Consider the following 20,369-nt stretch of genomic DNA (forward strand, 5'->3'; position numbering starts at 1 on the left):
TATATATATATATATATATATATATATATATATATATATCCTTATTTTGGGTTACATTCCCAACAGCTGTGACTATTTACATGAAATTTCCTATGAGAATTCTACTCTTCCACACCTAACATCAGAATGTGAAGATCCATCATCCGTAGCCCCTAAACATGATGTAACCACCAAGGTGCACTTGACATTTACTTGACAATAATGCTCTTTGGGTGTTGATCTGTGTACTCAAGAGCCTTAAGCTTTGTGCAACAGGGAACACCTTATTTATGACATTATATTGGTATTGAACATAAATATGTGCTTGTTTATTTAGTCCCACTTCATACTATTGACTGTCAGTGCGTTTGCTGAAGCACTGCTTATCTAACAAAAATAAATGACAGCTCTACAAAACAGGGAGTCACTCCCTCTGAACTTTTACTGCACTCTAAAAAGCTATAAGCAAGAGCTCCATCCTACATGTTATAATAAAAAAATATTTCCACGTCACTATTCTTGACAATGTCAGATCATTAACTCGAAGGTATAACTTCATGTCTTGTTGATAGATGCTTCTTAGAACCTCAAGAGCATGACCATACTGTCCAACTGAATTTATATAATATTTACTCTCCTCAAATCATAAACCCAATAGTCGTAATGGAATATTTTTCAACTGTGTTCTCTATATATTTTAGTGTAACATGAACTGTGTAGAATTTAATTTATAGAATTTACTCAAAGCACATCATGTGAGAAATCACCATAATTTCGATAAATACATTAGACCAATACACAAATACTCAAGCAAAATTATCTAGAAGAAGAATTTCAAGAGAGTGAGTGGGTTGGAAACCTATGCTTAATATTTTGATCTACAAAATGAAAATGTTTATTTTCATTTTAAATCATTTATAAATCTGTGAATGATCTAGTTAGCTGTAATGTATTGACCTGTACAAACTAACCTCTGGGCTATAAAAATCAAAGTATCTCAGTGTTTGACGAGCTAATTTTGACTCACTGTTTTGATAAACTGGGAGATGATTCTCACAGCAGTTTCTGTCTGCTGGCATTTACCAATTATACTTAGTGGCCTGAGATACAGTTATACCTTTACACTCATTTATTGTTGATAAGTGACTAAAACCCAAGTCTATACAATTAATCCTCACTTTCTGTGAGGCTGTATCCTTCCACCAAACCCTGTAGGAAAAACTGTTATTACTTATTACTAACTAACACTATTACTACTACTAACACAGAAGAAGAATGCCTAATTTCAGCTGACATTAGGTTTTTTTCCTTGCAAATAGTGTCACCTGTATTATGTAACCGTGTATCCTTCCTTGAAATATAACTGACTTGTAATGTGATTTTGATCCAAAGAGAACAGAACTGTGCATTTTAGAAAAATATTTTATTTCTCATCTCTTCACAAGTTCCCAAAACCATCAATTTGTTCACATTTTCAGACAATTTCCAGCCATTTCAACATGCATATTATTTAGAAAATATATATAAAACTGAAACATTTTTGTCCATTTTCCTCTGTAATACAAAATTGAACAAAGTGCATCGTATAAAGTACGCCCATACTTCACATATCACAAGTAGGTACACAGTAACTTAGAACAATATTTAATGAAATATCTGTCACCACTGTTACATAAGTAAATCCATCTTTGGTCCTCAGCCACAGTATCATTATCATTGTCCCTTTTTCTCAGAGAGGTACGGTATCTTCTTTCCAGCTTGTACATGTTACCCACAGCACAATACTATAACTGCAATTTTCTCTATTTTCAAGTAAATCTACAACACTGCAGAAAGTGCCGTCCAGGATCCAGTGCAATAACAGTAACAGTGCTGAAGTAATGGTCACTAAACTGGCACAGTGACACATTCGTATGTGAAGTTCTTTTGTGTTTTCAATGTAATCTAGATACACATACGTGAACATATGGTCTTAATATTTGTAAAATACACCAAACCCCGATTCTTTACCGACACCCTTTTAAAATAAAAATGTTAACTAAATAGCAGTTTTCCCATCTCTAGATATCATGAATAAATATCTGATTGAAGGCCGTCTCGTCCATCATCATGTGACAGAGAGAAACCTGAGAAGTGCATGAGCCCAAAAGCCCTCAGTACAGTTTCATTGAAATGTGCAACGACATCTAAACACTATATATTAGTGACAGTTTTGTCACTTGTTTAAAAATGCTTTGGTAATATGGATGTTATCGGTTTCATCAAGATTACCGATATTTATTCCCCCCTTTTTTTCTTGCAGTTTGTGGTTTTTATGTAGTAGCTGCATGAAATGTCTTTGTCCATCAGTTACTAAAATATCAAAATAAATACATGAAATTAAATAAAAAAATTCAAATAAATCGACTTCTTTCTCATAGTTCTTCACTGGCCCCTTCGGACCTACGCAGTCACTGTGTATTTTTGGGAGCGCTTCCTACATAACTTGCGGAACCACACCCAGTAGAGGAACATCATAAGCAGCCAGTAGCATATGTAGGCCACGCAGCCAAAGATGAGAAACTTAGTTTCCATTATCTTGGCTGGAGTTGACCAGTCCAGTTGACTCTCCCTGTAGATCGTGTATCCGAGCCCACTTAATAAAATGGCAGCCCACACTGACAGAGGGAGAAGGGGCATGTAGTTCCCTACAATCTTTCGCCTGCCTGATGTCCCCCAGCTGCTTTTGTTCATGGTGATAATGGCAAAATACTTAGCAGGCAGCAGGCTGGTCATGTACAGAGCTGAGTAGAGGGACATAAACACCATCACCATGTCTCTGCGCAGGATGCAGGCGTAAGACGCTTTCACTAGCCCAATCAGCTGGATGCAGCACAGGACCCAGAGGATGTCCCACAGCGTGCCGGTCCAAAACAGCTGGATGATGGTGGCGGTGACAAAGAAGGGGAATACGCCTGAGACAATGGACTCATAGGTCATCCAGAGGTGGTGCTTGTGCCACCACATTGCATTGTAGAGCCACTCACGGAAGTAAGATTTTGTCCAGCGAGTCTGCTGGCTGAGCCAGCGCAGAAACTGAGCAGGTGTCTCTGTGTAGCATTTGGAGCGGGCTGTGTATCTGAAGAAAATGACAAAAAAGAAAAGACATATGAAAACTTTCATATTTAACAGTGTAATATCAACTGATGTTTATTGTGTCCTTTTTTATTTTTTGTACATAACAATGCTAAGAGGGTTCTTACTTTGTGGCGTAGCCCATGCTCAGCATTCGGTTGGTGAGATGTCTGTCGTCACCAAATGTGCAGTGAGTTCCCAGAAACTTCTGATTGTACCAAGACTCCAGAAACTGCTGGAGGAGATCGTTCCTGTACAGACCTTCATGGAGCAATTCAAGAAACCACAATCACATAAGAAATATTAGCTACAATAGGTTACAACGCTGCATCAAAGCCATGACTGCTGCTGCTTCTTTGACCCACTTGAGGACAGAGACAAGACCTTTTTCTTACCCAGAGGCCCACTGATGCAGGACACACAGTTGAAGAAGGACTGGCAGGACCTTTCGATATTGAAAGCCATCCAGTACCTCAGACTGCTCATGAAGCTGATGTATGAGTCTTTCAGGTTGAGGATCATCACATCTCCTCCCACAGCACCATACTTGGGGTTGCTCTCAAGCACCTTACACAGCTCCACTGTGGCCAGAGGGTCCAGCTTAGTGTCCGAGTCACACACCTGGGCAAGGTGAAAGAGATTCCTGTCATTGCATTTGAGCGACACTGTCATTTCCTTTTTCTTTCAAATGATCTTAGCTGAACAAATACTTGAGGTATATAAATGAGAAAATAGAAATAGATACCTGTATATAGTCAACTGATGATCCAAGTGCCTTAAACGCTGTGTACATCACCTCCCGCTTGCCGCCCCATTTCTGCATGATACACACACACCTCTTGCTCTGGATCAAGCGCTCTACCTCTTTTCGCTGTGGATCCTCTCCTACAACATAATCAGCATCCCCGCCTGGGCCCATTGCTGTGGCCTTTTCCACATCCTGCTGGGCCTGGGTGGGGTCCCATGTATGGTAGTTGTTCCTCCACACATAACAGCCAGGATCCTGGTCTATAAACACCTCTCTGAACATCTCCATCATATATCGGTCATCGTCTGAGTTCCCATCTACCACCATGATGATGCGCAGCAGCTCAGGAGGATACTTGAGAGCTCTGATGGAGTTAAGGCACTCTCTGAGATAGGCAGGGTCCTCCTGGTAAGCTGATATAGTGAAGCCGATGGTTTTGGTAAAGGTGCACGGGTCTGTGCGGGCTTTCATTCTCCGGTGTTCTATGAAGGCAAAGAAGCTCTGGACCAATACGTGGAGAGAGAGGAGTAGTCCGTAAAAGCCAAAAGAGATGATTCCATACATGGAGGTCAATAGTTGGAAACCCTCAACATAGGCCCAAACCATCACAGCCAGGACCAACAGAGCAAAGAGGAAAGTGAGGATGGTGCGGAGTGTTGTGCCCAGCTTCTTGAATAAAGGTTTCAGCTCCATTGTGTTTCTTTACCTTAGAGACACATAAAGACAATACATCTTAGTACAGCTTGTACATGAGTAAAAGATGGATTCCTACACCGGCACTAGTCATACTAAAAATGTACACAGACACTCATGGTAGTGTGGTTTGGAAAAAGGGTGTATTAAATGGAAATAGCCGTTTTATGTGGACTGTTGTAAGACATCTTAATGAGCTATACAACTTTGAAGATAATGCAGCTGTTAGGCTTATAGATGCTTTAAGCCCCAGTGTCTTATTTTCAAAAGTACCAAGACTGTCAGCCCAAGAATGTGTATGTATACTGTATAGTGACAACTAAGCACCATTGTGTAAAAACATATGTAACAGCTCAGGTGACATAGCAGTAATAGCACATAGCACATACGAACTGTCATTTTTAACCTATTGTATTTACTTATTTTAATGTTTTCAGATATATTTAATTTAGACTATATTATATTATAAATAATCTTCTTATTCTTCTTAAATCTACAAATCAAAAATACTGAAGGTTAGCAATAAACTGAGCTTAAACATCCCACGACATCACCACAGAAACAAGCACAATATCTTATCATGATAGAAAAACAAATGATCTGTTGAGTTACTCCCTAAAGGTAGAGGTACCATCTCTGTTTATCATCTAACTAAATTAATAAATAACCGAATAATGGATATATAAAATAGTATATAAATGTATATGTAAAAGCATTGAAAAAAAACCTTACCGCTTGCAGAAATCTTAAATCTGTTTTTATTTAAATTCGATTTTTTTTAAATCGTTAACGATGCCACGATTCTATGCTAAACATTTAGTTTTAATTTAAATGACACTTCTATTTCTATATATTCAAATTTGATTACACCGTATACATTAATAATTATGACTTTTTACAGTTTTTTTGTGATACGGCAATAATAATAAAAAAAAAAAGTGACTAAACAAAGTTTTTTTTTATTTTTATCTTTAACCCTACCTGATATAAAGTTCCCCTGGATTTAAATTTGCGAGACATCCACTCGGTGTTTCCCTTTCTGGCAACCTGGCATGGAGTTTGTTGGCTTTATAGTCTACTAGGCTGTGGACGGGATGGAGCCATGTGCGCGCCTTTTCTGTCTTGGGACGTTTATCATTTACGCGCGCCCCCGCTGACTCAGCCGTGCGTCAGGAGGAAGGCGGTGGTCCCGCTGGCTCAGTATATCAATGTGCCCGGTGCAGAAGGCTGCTTTGTTTTTTGCTTTACCATGGAGATGTAAAGTTTGTGACCTCCTACACAAGTGTTTCCGAAAAGGGGAAGGTTCCCAAACTTTTCGTGGCAGGAGCTTTAACAGTGGAGAACAAGCGACCCATTTGATTAAAGGGATGTTTCGCATAGTCACTTCTAGATTTTTGTCCATCTCATTCTTCTTACTTCCAAAACACTGAACTGATCCTTTTTTCCACTAAGACAGCACATTTTTTTACTTACATATTTGATTTAATTTTATATCTGTAATCCACCAGCTGTATGAGATGTTATATCTTTGTACATATATTATTAAAAATGCAGTTCAGTCAGTAGGCTATATTCTGTTCTTGCAGAAAGTGAGTGGCCATAGAACAGAATGTGGAGATATTCAATCACATTAACCTTGAGGAGGGAGAAAAAGATAAGACATCAGAGGCTGCAGTCAAGCTAGTTGGATGTTGCCCTCTACTGGTTTCTATCTGAAACTGCAATAGCCAAAAAGAAAAAAGAAAAAGGGGGAAGGAAGAAGTGAGGTATAGCTGGACAGGGGTTTGGGGGGTTGGGTCTTTGTGAAGCATAGTGAAGGAGTCAAAGCCGGTGTAACAGAGTAAAAGGAAGTCTTGTCTCTGTTTCTTTGCCACTAATCTTTGACTTCAAAAAGACAAAAGCTGTCCCACATGGTTTTCTGAGTTGCTGCCACTGTCCCGACTTAACCGTGATTACATCCCTGTAGAGTTTCTTTACATGGAAATCTGCTCATGAGGGTCCACACCCTTAGCCACAGGAGCTGGCGTGAGCCGTCAACACGCTTCATGTCAGACCCAAATAGAAGCCACCAGGCAGCTGATGTCATGTCAGGAGGCTGGGCCAGTGTTTTAGGGGACGATGAAGTGGCTTGTTATTATATGTAGGAGTTTCTCCATGAGATCTGTATGTTAAATGTGCTTTTCAACATTGTGCTGTTGATGATCTTGTAGGTCCCTTATTATATTATTACCTTATATTAATATCTCATTATATTATTATCTTATTTATAAATCTTGTAGGTGCAGCATCCTGTTATGGTGCTTGATGAGAATCCCATGTCTGTTAATGTTGTGTGTTAATTGTTTGTTGTGTTCATTATTTTTAATTCATCATTATTAAATGTTTTTTTTTATTATTTATCTAACCCTAACTTACCTTAACCCTATTTTATTATTATTTAGTTAATGTTCAGTAAGTCATTTTTATTTATTTGAAAAGGTCTTGTGACACTCCTGGTTTGTTCTGACTTGTCGGTGGCAAATGACTGCAGACTCTGAGGGTTCAGCAGCATAAATCTGTGGTCACATCAGGTGCATGTACAGTAAAAGACACTGTGGACGGATAAGGACTCTTTTTTTACCATCGAGCCATAATGTATAAGTTTCTCGTAAATGTGGTTTGTGGAATTCTGTAAGATTCAAAACACAGACATCTGTGTTGCCAGAATCAACATCCTATCCAAGGCCATGTTTTCAAAAAATAAGAAATGTGCAGCATGCAGCATGCTTCTTAGCAAAGAGAGCTATTTTTTGTACATAGGCTATGAGTCCTCAGAAACCTAGTTAGGCCTCATGTCTTCATTCGGTGGTCAAGCAAATGCCTGGTGATTCACTCCTCCTCTCTCTGCCACACCCAAGCAACCAAAATCCACTTAAATCATTTTGGGATTTTATGAGGATTCTCATAGTTGCACCTGATGCTGTTTGATTTTCACACAGATGTTAGAGAGCAGTGCCCTGCTGAAAAGATTCAGGACATAAGGTATAATTACTTCTCTAAGAGCCCAATAAATGTTCACCTACATTATCCATTTTACTCAAACACAAACTGCACTAACATTAATAATCAGGTTGAACCAAGACTTGTGTAGTAACTCATGTAATTTTATTGAACTACAAATAAAAAAGTTTCTGAACAGTCAACTGGCTAAATACCATATTTGTCTCAGTGCTCTGTACTCACTGATTATGGAGTGTGGCCAGAGTGTGAAACATGCTTTGCAGTTTCAACCCACAGAGAGCAGTGTAGCAACATTTTCTGGCCTTGGTGATTTACTGTTGACGGACTGTAAATGTCAGGTTTGTTCCTTAACTGTTCTGCGTTCAACTGAGGCATCCTCGAGCAAGAAACGTGTCTGCTCAATCACTGTGAAGTCATTCTGAGTCAGAGTTTGTACAGCCAAATATCTGCGAGGCAGCTGGACAGTACTGTATATTACATTCTTAGATACTTGCCGTTTTGATTTAGAATCATGCAAAGCTATGAATTATGCCAGTGACAAACGCGGCTTTTCAAACACACATATGACTTGTTTTAGAGACTTGTTGGGGAAAACACCTGTCTGTCAGTTTACTGTCTAAAACTTCCTATAACACTATTCTTGTAATATCAGTCACCACTGTCTGTGTGTGTGTGTGTGTGTGTGTGTGTGTGTGTGTGGGAAGATGTCATGAGAAAGGCAAGGTGTTTCTCTTCACACAGATGCCATTATAGACATACTCATTCTAACCACACACTAATAGACCTGTATAAACCACACTGCACACACAGTGCATCTCATAGACACATATGAAGTCTTTAATATCTTTGCTGCTCAGCCAGATGCCATTGTGTTCTTGATCCAGGAGGTGTAATTGCAAACCTTTGTGTACACCCCGGGCTTCTTTCTCAGGGCACAACCATGTCCCCAAGACACCACTCCCTGGAGCACACCGTCACACATCATGGGACCCCCAGAGTCCCCCTTAGGATAATAAGATGAGGTTATCTTCACTGATATATGCAAACACATCTGTTTTGTGTTACATTAGCCATGATCACTATATTACCTGACAGGAGTCCTTCCCTCCCTCCAGGTAGCCAGCACAGATCATGTTCTCAGTGATTTGGAAAGGATATGCATTAAAGCATGTGTCATCACTCAGGAGAGGGGCATCCAGGCACTGCAACTTATCAGGGTACCTCGCTGGAAGACAAAAAGAAAATCCATGAATGTTCTTTTGTGTAAATATAACATGGAACTATTACTATATTCAGCCTTTTAACTCACAGCCATCATTGCTGGCACGAAGACTGCCCCATCCAGAGATCTTGCACATTGTCCCGTCATTGGCACACTTTGTGGGAAGAGTTGCAGGGCGCACAAAGCTGTTCAGAGTGGCAGGGCGACTCAGTTTGATAAGCATGATATCACTGTCTTGCGTGCGGGAATTGTAGTCGGGGTGGCGGATAAACTTGGCAGACATAATGTACTGCTCGGTCCCCTCCTGTTCCCAGATGTTGTGCTCTCCCAGCCTAACTTCTATATTTGACCTGAAAGAATTAAACACATCCTGAGGGTCAGTTAGCTCCACTGATGCCCCCACCCCAAGACCCAGCTTCAAGGGAGATTCACAGTCACACAAAATAATGAAAACAACCTAATATAAGCACAATATATGTAAATCCCTCTGTGTTAGGCAGCTGCTAGAGTTTTAGTTTGCATGCTGTAAAAAGAGATTGGTTATCATCCTTCTCACTTTGGTTTGCAGTGTGCTGCAGAGAGCACCCACTCATCAGACAGAAGAGTCCCACCGCAGAAGTTATACCCAGTGAAGAGGGACACTTGGTAGGGCACAGAGTTTTTCGGGCACTCATACCCTCCAACAATCTTGTCATCTTCCTCCAGGGCAGCTATAAATGAATAAAAGAGTAACAAACACAGAGAAAATTGTATTATCAATGAATTGGCATCGTTCATTCTTTTTTTTTAATCAATAATCTTATTAACATGTGATTCTCTGCTGCCACCTGAATTAGACATTTTACAGTCTCTTTCAGTTCCATACTATACCTGCCCCTCCGAAGAGAGTCAGAAGAAGGAAAAGCCTCATGTCTTCTGTCTGTTTGGCCGGCAGATTAATGTACCCTGAGCCTTTTAGTTTCAGGTATTTTAGTCCTCTTATCTCCTTTTTCTCAAGGTCTTCTATCGTCAGAGTTACACCTCAAACACTAAGCATGTGTTACATTTCCCCGGTGGTTTAATGTACAGTATTTAAGACGGAAAAGCACTGTAGTTCAATACTGTGAAAATAATTCGGGGAAATAGCTTGATCAAGAGGACAATTTGAATTAAAAACGCTGAAATTTGGAATTTCCCTCTGTTAATATGCTCTCAGTCAGTACACATTGTTTGTGTTTGCTTTTTTTATGATTTTTTTCTCTGATAGAGTGATTCCAGGAGCTTTTGAGTAATTTCTCTATGGATTTAAGATCACAGTTCTTTGTAAGCTGAAACTCTTTGTCAATGTCTTTTTGCAGTAGTTTTATTATACAATCACATACCAGATGTGGCATGTGTGCTGCCTTCAAATGAGCTAAAAAGTGAGCTTCACATTTGAGGATGTTGAGTATGTGGGTGTAATCATCTTAGGTAGGAGTAAAATTTTGCATTTTTCCCACAGAAAGAACACTTTTTTTTACCGTTTTGTAAGATAGGATGTCCACTTATCAGCAAGCTACTGACTGGAACGTGTGTTGCAACATGTGATATGAAGGTTTTGAACGATATGGTCAGGAAACGGTACAGTGTCAGCAGTTTCAGTTATCAGTGAAGTGACACTTGTTAATACTGAAAGCATTTACTTCCTCCTAGGCTTATTTCAGTTAATGGTTATTAACACATAACACATGTTTATTGGCATTATTTCTATTTTTTTTATACACTTCTGTAAGTTTAGGAGTCAGACACACACTTTAAAAATGTTCAAAGAAAAAAAAATGTTTTAAATCACAACTCTGTGTGACAGTTTCATCTTGCTATCCAGTTTTGAAATTCAATGTGGTCTGTGTACCGCTCTCACTGTGGTTTGGGTAGAAATATCTGAAGAAATTCAGCCCTTTCACTGCAACTTGCTACAACATTGTAGAACTGCATATCATTGCTGAGTCAATGTTTTAGAATGGAGACGTACTAGGGAGGCACCAGGCTCCGTTACGCATGTATGAGCATAGGTGTTTATCAGCACCAGACAGGAAAACATCTAAATGTGAGGGTGCATTTACCCAAACCCTATGATTATACACTTAGACTAAAATATAACGCATTCCCATCCAGCACAGGCAAGTAACCCCCCCCCCCATTACTGTGTGGCACACACACCGTCAGCTTCATTCCTTTTCCAACCTGCATATCATTGCTTGTATTCTTTAACTGTAACAACTGCAACAACTTGGCACAGCCTGCTACAAAACCTTCTGTCTGTAAAGATAAAAACATGTCAGTTTGCATTGCTGTCTTCACTGTTGTGAGCTTGTTGGGTGTTTTTTTTCTTGTTCTGACTACATTTCAGTATACAGTTACATTTTCATTACATTTACAACAAAACGCATGACACCGTACAGGACATTAAAGCAACCTCCAGTGGTATTTATGAGAGAAAACTAAATTACCAAAAATGTGCAACAAATGTAAAGAGTCCCAGAGGTAATCGCTCAGAGGTGGAAATGTCTCTGCCACATGTGACACCCAGATTTCTGTTAAACTGCACAGCTGCAAAACAGCATTCGGGATGTGATCAGTTGGATGAATTAAGGAACAAGAGAAAAAACCTCGCTGCTGTGTCTGCAATCTAAAAGTACCATTGACCTTCAATAATTTCCAGCACCACATTGATTTTTTTTTTTCCAGTGTTTGCCACCCTAACCCGTAGTTAGAATATATGGAAAGGATGAAAACTTCCATTTATTTCGCCATCTGGCGTTCCCTGCATGTTTAACCATTTCTGGTTCCCCTGATCCCTTTCCACTGTACCCTCAAAATACCCTCCAGCAGACAGAGAGAGCACTGTGTCAAAGATCTAAATGACTTATGCATTGCCAGGCTTGTTTGCTGTCAGACAGAGCCCAAGATGATTATTCATATCCCTTAGGTCAGCCGAGAGGGACCAGCCATTGCGGTTGAAAGCAGGGACGAATGTAAGGAAGTGGTTTAAGTTATTGAGGTTCAGCTTTTTTTCCCTGTGTGTGGTGTATTTCATGGAAAAAAACGTCGCTGAGCCATACGAACGGAAGGCGTTGGCACCGGTTTTGACTCGAAAAACAAAATTCCTGACCTCTCCACAACCGTGAGACAGAGGGTTTGATTTCCAGTCAGCACCGCAACAAGATCAACAAACCTTTGAGGTTTCAGCGCTGCAGCGGATTCCCACTATTTGTGTCTGTATGACAGCGTTATTGCAGTGGAGAATTTTCAGCACAACAGATTGCATTCCACCGTTTCACCCTGGCCCCCTGCAAATGGAGCTGTGGATTTGGAAATGCTGTGAGCTCAGTGTTTTGCACTCAACAGCAACGAAAACTACTGGGTGTATTACAGTGACGCTCAGAGCTGGAGTATGTCATTAGTACTTCACTGCACCACACACAAAGACACACACCGACATACATACATTTTACTTGTGCCTTTCAGGTGATTCCCCGACATTCCCAGCTGCTGTAGTGAATAATAAACCCCCAAACTCCATTTGCATTTGTCACCCACCGCTAAAACTAAATTCCCTTTAAACCTCCACTCGTTGTTTTACACACCCAAATTGGTATTTGTGTGGCACACACATAATTGCATGTTTGGTTGGTAAATCAAGAACTCTGGCAAGCCCTGGGCTCAGAAGGCTTCCCTCAAACTATAGCCTTGGGTTAGCTATTAATATCCCCTACAGACAGCAGCAAAATGCTCTGCCTTCAAGTTCTGTTACAAGACTCTGCAACAAAAGTTTTTTGTTGTTTTTTTAAAAAAACACATTTTAGTGCAGAAATGAAAACTGGTAGATGCATTGCAACAGAGGATCATGACCAAATTAAACAAAGTGGGCCTAGTCATACTGTCTAGACTTTAGCTAAAACTGGCATGTCATTTAGTATTACAAATGGAGCTGAACAGTACACTGTAGTTTTTAGGAGTGAAGAAGAAGTGAACTGGGTCAGGTTATTGTAAACAGTTTCCTGTAGTTAGAGTGAATTGGTTTTGGTCCTGGTCTTAAAGATCTCTCAGCGGGGAAGTTTTTCAAATGCTGAATATTTATGTATCCTACAAAAAAAAAAAGTTCTCCAACCTACACACTCAAATACGGGTGTTGCTCTGAACTCATGCAGAGGCTGTGTACACAGACACATACACAGTCATGTAGTGTCTCTCATTCCTTCACTCTCTCCCTCTCTCTCTTCCCCCTCTCCCTTTCCTTTCTTCCTCCCCCTCACATCTGGACTCTTGGCAGGATGAGGTTCCTGTGTGGTGTGTGTGTACATTAGCAGGGGGCTCGGTTCTTGGGTTGGGCAGGTTCGAGCAGTTCACACTGTTCAAATGTGATCAGCACCAGTCTTTGAGTCTCATTGTATTTCACAAGTTAGACCATCAATGACTGAGATGCTTCTTTGTCTGATTTTTTTTTATTATTATTATAATCATTGTGACCTGAGAAATCTGTTTATGTCCTCTTCCAACATTACAAATACTTGTAATTGAAAGCAAAAATGCAGACATGACCATTTTGATGTAAAAAATTGGGGTCAATTTCACAAAATTTTGCAAGTTTGGATCATTTTAGCAGATGTTTGCCTAGATTGATCAAGGTGTTTATACTGTGAATGTCGAAATTCATCGAATTTGAATAAAATTAATCAAGTGACAGCAAATTTGCTAAACGTGTACTATAAACTGACATTTATGTAAATATAAGATATAACATTTTGGCCAGGTCTTTACAACATCTGTTCTTTGCAACATCTGTTCCTGTTTAATAAAGTTTCCTTATCGAAATTCTGTACCTGGATGTCAAAATGGATCATGTCATAAGAATTATTCTTTAGTGGCTGTAACATCAGTGTTTTTACTCAAAAAATGTGAAGAAACACACGATACATGTGAAGGAAACAGCTACTTCTTCATTTTCTCCGTAGAAAGTTATGCCCAAAAAAAACATACATGCAATTCACACAATGCACAAATGTGTGGGTTGTGGGAGGCAAGAGTGAAGAGGAACCATGTGGGAGGAAATACAGTATGACCATGAAGTCAAACTCAGATGAAACATTTCTTCCCCACTGAAAGGTAGGGCTCTACTCTGGGGAGATGAGACTGACTATCACTCTCTCCAGCCAAAAATCCCCCATGTCCATATTGTTCTTATTATGATATTTCTTCTGTTACTGTCTCTTCCTGCAGATATCTGCTGATTCTTTAATTGTTTAAGTAGATATTTTTATTACACAATCCACGTGATATATCTCACAAGATCTTGGGATAAATTACAGTCTTAGGAATATGAGCACTTGACTGTGATCGAAAAAACAGCAGGAATGTGCCAGAGATACAATTACTGGGAATTACAGTTTAGATTTGTTTCAGGGTATATGTAAATATATATATATTCCCTTTGGGTTTAGGCCTGCTAGTCCTGTTCTTTCCCATACCATAGAAATTCCTTTTTTGAAACTTTGTAGATTCACTAAACTACAGAAAATACCTAAAAGCTGCAAAGGTAAAAATTCAGTTTGTATATTTAGTCATGTTTTTGCTTTTTTAAATTTCCCACTTGTTTCCTAATTCTTCAGTATGAACTTTCTGTAAGAGGTCAAAGATAGCACTTGCACTTCAAATGTGCTTTGAAATGCCAAAAGAAAGTCTAAAACAGGATGCTGACAATCAGATGGATAGACAGACAGGCAGACAGACAGACAGACAGACAGACAGACACATTACACATTGGTGGACATGAGAAGTCACAGCTCTACTCTTTCTCAGGTAGTCATCGCAACAACTCACAATTTAATGTGATTTGGCCTGTAGAGTTGTGTCTTGTCCTTGGCTGCTGCTTGTGTTCTGTCCATCCACATTGCATTTAGAATCAGCTATGCCCATTTTCTGTCTCTCACTCCATCGCTGGATCTCCCCCTTGTACCCTGTGGTTTCTTTTGTTTGGTTTATTTTACTTCTCTTTATTTTTCTCTTTCTCTTTTCTCTTTATTATTCACCATACAACACTACCCTTCCATATATCCTCTCACTAACACTACTGACTGACCGTCCCAATATTTGGTTAGTATATTCTGTTTCCATTTGATTGCTTGTTCTTCCCAGTATAACTGTGTGAACTTCACCAGTTTGTCATGACCCTGCTCTTAGGAAAAGAATCATATTTATTTACATGAATCAACAGAGAATAGATTAACTAAATGTGTGAAATGGTCAGATAGTAGTGTTAGTGAGTGTATGTATGACATGGTAGTGGTGTATGGAGTAAAATAAAGAGAAGTACATCCAAGCCAAACAAAAAAGAGCATGCAGTGCAAGGGGGAGGTCCAGCGATGGAGTGAGAGAGACAGAAAAGGGGGGGTAGGCTGATCCTAAATGCAATCTGGATGGATTAGCCAGGCGCACCCAGTTGCACTCCTGTGAACTCCACCTATACCAGGACCTGAAGGGAGACACAAGACACAAGCAGAGCCAGAGAGCCATCACATTGTGTTGCTGGGTCAATACCTGTTTTTTCCACTCTTGGAGTTTCTCAGAGGATAAAAGGCTTGATGCATTGGAAGAGACCAAACGTGTTGTAGCAACAAATTCTGCATCACACTTCAGATTATCAGCAGAAAAAGTTCTTGCAGATGAGATTTGCTGTAGTGAAGGAGTAAACTGAACGTCTGTGTGTTACTTAGACTGAACATATTCTGCTCTGTGTACATTAATGTCAAGTCAGACTTGTGTTTTCTTAAAAAAAAAAAAGCTTAATTATTATTATTGTTATTATTTTTACAAGTAGGCTTTAATATTGGAGTGCAACAGAAAAAGTTTAATGGTCTTCAAAGTACCCTACGTGCTGTCTGAGGTCCCGCCTTGATGTGAGCGATGACGTCACACATTTAAGGAGTCTGGGATCGGACCTCCACAGTTTCCTCGGAGTAGTTGGAGTTATCCAGAGCTGCCTTTGTAGTGGACACATCCTCATCGGACTGGAGCTTTTCGAAAGGTAACGCATCTCCGTTATTCTTAGAAACCTCCGCTCAGTGCATCACATTAGATTGTTAAGAAGACGATAAGCATCATCTTTGTATAGCATGCCCTGATAAACATCTGTGTCTGGTGTTTGAACGGCTTCATTTCAGGCAGTTTGCTGCTGTTTGACTCGACAAAGGTCTTTATGGGCAATTAACTGTTCAGATACGGTAAATATGTCAATTAAGCCTGTATGTCTACGGTAACCCACAGCTGCTTCTATGCAATAGAGTGATTCAATTTTCTGTGGTTAGGCTGATCATAACTTTGCAAAAAAGTAAAAGGACATTTTTTTGCTCGTCAAATTCTGCTCCAGTTTTACGCGTTGATGTAGATTTCGATTAGTAAGAAAGAGAAAGTTCTTTTTTTTTCTCCTTTGTCTTTTAAGACTTATTATTATGCTTCTAGCAGAGACAGTTAGGACACAGTCTGCAAACTGTCATTAAGACTTGGCTTAATGTCTACTGTGGTTCAGGAAAAGGTTGTGAAGCAGCAGGACTTCCAAGTATAAGTCATGCCTCTGTGATCAGCATCCTCTCTGGGCCTTTTTGATGAACAGACACGAAATAAGACATACTAAAGAGTGGATTGACTATCATAACCTTTTAATTTAAATAACACAGGAAAACATTTATCTTGTGTATTATTATCAACAGTTTTTGATCTTGAAGTTAACTTTTTGTTTTTGTTGCAGGTTCTAAGACAATGATGGAGGTAATGACCACTACCCTCTTCTATATCATGAATACATCAGATGTCACTGGAAGTAATGGCTCTTTGTATGACGACGACGAAGAATATGACTACAGTGAGCATGCTGAGCTGAGAAAGTCTCTCAACATCATGTCTGTCATTGTTTACTGCCTGGCCTTCGTTCTTGGTGTGCTCGGGAATGGAGTGGTTATCTGGGTGACCGGGTTCAAGATGAAGAAAACAGTTAACACAGTTTGGTTCCTCAACCTTGCTGTGGCCGACTTCCTCTTCACAGCATTCCTCCCCCTGAGTGTGACGTACACGGTCATGGATTTCCACTGGCCTTTTGGTAACTTCATGTGCAAACTGAACAGTACCATAAGTTTTCTGAACATGTTTGCCAGTGTCTACATCCTGGTGGTGATCAGTGTGGACAGATGTGTGTCTGTGGTGTCACCCGTCTGGGCCCAGAACCACCGAAGCGTGCGCAAGGCGTCTTATGTGAGTCTAGGTGTTTGGGTACTGGCTCTGATTCTAAGCGCTCCGTACTTCGTCTTCAAGGACACTTCACCATATAGTGAAGACGTCATCAACTGCTTCACCAACTATGGTCTCTCTGACGATTATGAAACACCATCTGTGATTGAGCTGCGACATTTCCGTCATCAGGCCATGACCATCACCCGCTTCCTCCTGGGATTTGTTGTCCCCTTCACTGTCATTGTTTCCTCTTATGCTGTGATAATCCATCGTCTCAGGAGGAACCGCACCCTGTCCAGCCAGTCGAGTCGCCCCTTTAAGATCATCGCTGCCGTTATCACCACTTTTTTCCTGTGCTGGGCTCCTTATCACATCATGGTTCTAATTGAGATGGTTAATCACACGGCAAATCATTCAAATGAAATATTAACCCATGTCACTGTTATCGGCATCCCTATAGCCACCAGCTTGGCCTTTCTCAACAGTTGTCTGAACCCACTGCTGTACGTGTTCATGGGCCAAGATTTTAAGGATAAAGTCCGCAAATCCATCTTGAATGTATTGGAGACTGCCTTCCAGGAAGAGGTTTCTCGCTCTTATACTTACACAAACTCAATGGTCACCAGTCGGAGTAAAGAGAAGTCAGTTTCTGATGCCGAGGTATAAGCTTGTCCACGATATGAATAAACAAATACTGTAACTGTACATAGCAAATGTAACTGTATATAACATATAACATTTTTTTTTAGCTCTTTTTGTTGTTTAATAACGGATCCTCCAAACAATATCTACGTAATCTGAGACTGGAACATTTCACCTGTTATAATTTGATGATATGAGTTTTATGACCTTTCAGTTATAAAAAATAAAAAAAGAGAGAGAGAGATCTGCGTCATTGTAGAACTGACTCAGTGATATTCTGCAGTAAGTTGTAGATCAACATATAAATAAAGTGTTTGGAAAAGTGAAATGTATTGAATAATAACATTTATTTATATACTGTAGCACATATCAAAATCAGACTTTTCAAAGTTTTTAAAGTGATTTAAACAAAGAAAGAAAACAGAATGCACATTACATACTGTTCATACCTAAAGCAACCTGCATACACACATAAATACACACAAACAAAATGCCCAGACTGAATAACATATAAAGCAAGTATGTACATTTATTTTTTGAGTGCGAGTGGTGCTTCTTCATAGTGCAATTTTGTTGTTAGCTGCACTCAATACCATGCTAAACCTAGTAAATATGTAATGTGCCACTTTTTTTGACAAGACCCACCTGTCATAATCTCAAAATGTGTATTATAGTTGAATTTGTGCAATGCAAGCAAGACATTTGGTTGTCAAGGGGGAACTTTCTCACCTGTCTCATAATCCAGTTGTTGATTACTATACATACACATACACATACACATACACATACACATACACATACACATACACGTGACATACATTAAAAATGCAGGAACATCACCTAGATTACTAATAAGGGTATTTTGACAAAGAACATCATGCCTATTTTTATGTACAACATAATAAGCTGTAAGCTAGTGTATGAAAGAGATTTCAATGCATACTAAATCTACACTCCACATTCAACCCACTGATGTCATTATGTGTGTACATGTGTGTCTGGCAACACCATAACACTGAAACTGAGCTGACTTTTGACTGCTACATGTCGACTGCATGCTTTGATAAACATGTTATTCAGCATAAAGGCAGGCTAATGTGAGTCTAATTACTAAATATATGACTCACTATAAGATTCCTTTTATTGTTAACTTCCATTGTAAAGCTTAGTTTGATGTTTTATTAATTGTTTTTTTTTTTTGGGGGGGGGGGGGGTATGTCTTTGACTACCACCCTGAGTACATGCATGTTGTGCTATAATCTGCAAATTTAAATGTATCATTTCAGGTTACTATCATGGTAGATAAAGCAAACCACCTCACAACACTCACATTTAAGAGGCAATCCATTATCAGTATTTATACAGGCAAATTATCTGTTAATTCAGTAATTGAATGGAAAGAAATGGTATGGCAAACTTATTCTATGTACTGCATTGCTTTGCTTTATGTGCCATATGTGACATAATATGAATCTCTCTATGAAAAATTCTAAACAATGTAAACAATGTAAATGATAATCCACTTTTTGTCTTTTTTTGTTTTGTTGTAGCCCTATCATTACTAGTTTTAAGAGTCCATAAATGATGATGATGATGATGACTGTTATTATGATTCTTTTTGTTGTTTCCATTATTAAAATATTATTTAGACTTTAGCACTTTTCCACTCATAATGTTCTTCTCCTAATTAAGGCTGCATATCATGAGATGTAGTCAGGAAGTGGGTAAATCATCTGTCTGTGATAATGTATAAATACTTTGAATCAGCTTGTTGTGCCCAAATCAGTTATTATCAGTAGCTTTTAACACCATGACCTCCTATTCTGATTAACTCAGGTAGGTAGGCCTGAAATGTATGATATATGTCTTTATTTTATTAGTGAGATATTAGTGTAAATTTTGCTTCATACATAAACATGCAAAAACATTTGGTTTCCTCTGGATTCTTTCACAATATAATTTACTAGAATTAGGAAAGTATTTTGTAATCCTCCATCATTATAAAATTTATATTACTGTTGATGATCTTAAAACATATATTTGCGGAACAGTGCTCTGCTGCTACGAGTAAAGAGAGTAGTCAACTGGAACTGTGAATGAATTGTGGGAAAGTTTCAGTCAAGAAACAATCCAGAAGGAGATTTAATCAGTTAATAGCTCCAGTTATATAAAAAAAAAGTTCACATTTTTAAGGAGCTATTTGTAAGCTCTGCTATTCATAGCCAACGTTAGCATTAACAGCTGTTTACTTACCAGTCTAGAGGAAAAGTTACAAGTTCAGCATCAAACTTCATTCCTTTACTCACCAAGAGCTGTTTCCAGCGGTGGAAAGCAATCCTCTTGTTTTGTTTGTATGTCCCACTCTTTTTCTTCTACTGATGTTAGCATGCTAACTAGCTAGCCCTCTCCAGCCAGGACGTCTTGTCACTTTCTGATACTGAGCCACTGTAGCGTCCAGGCTGCCCTAAAGAAGTAGAACTTCCCAGAGAGCGTATTATAACCTCTTGTATTGTTAAGCTCTTGGCAAGACTGGTAAGGAAACACCTGTTAATGCTAATGTTAGCTATGTAGCAGTAGCAAAACTTTCAAATAGCTCCTTTAAGTAAACTTTGAAATTAAATGATACCATGCTGTAGTAGAACAAGCTAATTCCTATGGTCTTCTTCCAAAGTGTCACAAAAGAAAACAAAACATTTAACAGTTGCAATGCAGGGACATTATATTGTATGG

The 20,369-nt window shown here is 39.2% G+C and overlaps 3 protein-coding genes across 3 annotated transcripts; 1 reads left to right on the plus strand and 2 right to left on the minus strand.

The window, feature by feature from the left end:
• Positions 1-1,414: 1,414 nt before the first annotated feature.
• has1 (hyaluronan synthase 1) lies at positions 1,415-4,540 on the minus strand. Its single transcript, XM_023419833.2, has 4 exons — positions 3,839-4,540; positions 3,489-3,714; positions 3,222-3,354; positions 1,415-3,097 (listed from the first exon to the last, which is right to left on the minus strand). Exons 1-4 carry the CDS (start codon positions 4,532-4,534, stop codon positions 2,422-2,424), a joined length of 1,731 nt encoding a protein of 576 aa, XP_023275601.1. The 5' UTR covers positions 4,535-4,540; the 3' UTR covers positions 1,415-2,421.
• Positions 4,541-8,348: 3,808 nt separating this feature from the next.
• On the minus strand, positions 8,349-9,729 carry LOC111665011 (trypsin-3-like). The gene is made up of 5 exons (XM_023419861.1): positions 9,627-9,729; positions 9,313-9,466; positions 8,844-9,106; positions 8,623-8,759; positions 8,349-8,537 (listed from the first exon to the last, which is right to left on the minus strand). Exons 1-5 carry the CDS (start codon positions 9,664-9,666, stop codon positions 8,388-8,390), a joined length of 744 nt encoding a protein of 247 aa, XP_023275629.1. The 5' UTR covers positions 9,667-9,729; the 3' UTR covers positions 8,349-8,387.
• A 5,521-nt stretch (positions 9,730-15,250) lies between these two features.
• On the plus strand, positions 15,251-19,566 carry LOC111665000 (chemerin-like receptor 1). The gene is made up of 2 exons (XM_023419846.2): positions 15,251-15,798; positions 16,519-19,566. The coding sequence occupies exon 2, from the start codon at positions 16,530-16,532 to the stop codon at positions 17,661-17,663; it is 1,134 nt and encodes a 377-aa protein (XP_023275614.1). The 5' UTR covers positions 15,251-15,798; positions 16,519-16,529; the 3' UTR covers positions 17,664-19,566.
• The last annotated feature ends 803 nt before the right edge of the window (positions 19,567-20,369 follow it).

Source organism: Seriola lalandi, unplaced genomic scaffold, assembly GCF_002814215.2.
Source record: "Seriola lalandi dorsalis isolate HSWRI2012SDOR001 ecotype SW California unplaced genomic scaffold, Sedor1 jcf7180002054609, whole genome shotgun sequence".
NCBI lineage: Eukaryota > Metazoa > Chordata > Actinopteri > Carangiformes > Carangidae > Seriola > Seriola lalandi.

Excerpts from the sequence above, each read along its gene's own strand:
- has1 (XM_023419833.2), bottom strand. The coding sequence starts at position 4,534 with ATGGAGCTGAAACCTTTATTCAAGAAGCTGGGCACAACACTCCGCACC. Across the intron at positions 3,355-3,488 it reads CTGCATCAGTGGGCCTCTGG|GTCTGTACAGGAACGATCTC; the intron begins GTAAGAAAAAGG and ends TGCTCCATGAAG. Across the intron at positions 3,098-3,221 it reads AGCATGGGCTACGCCACAAA|ATACACAGCCCGCTCCAAAT; the intron begins GTAAGAACCCTC and ends CATTTTCTTCAG.
- LOC111665011 (XM_023419861.1), bottom strand. The coding sequence starts at position 9,666 with ATGAGGCTTTTCCTTCTTCTGACTCTCTTCGGAGGGGCAG. Across the intron at positions 9,107-9,312 it reads GCAGCACACTGCAAACCAAA|GTCAAATATAGAAGTTAGGC; the intron begins GTGAGAAGGATG and ends TAATTCTTTCAG. Across the intron at positions 8,760-8,843 it reads TCGTGCCAGCAATGATGGCT|CGAGGTACCCTGATAAGTTG; the intron begins GTGAGTTAAAAG and ends TTTGTCTTCCAG.
- LOC111665000 (XM_023419846.2), top strand. The coding sequence starts at position 16,530 with ATGATGGAGGTAATGACCACTACCCTCTTCTATATCATGAATACATCA.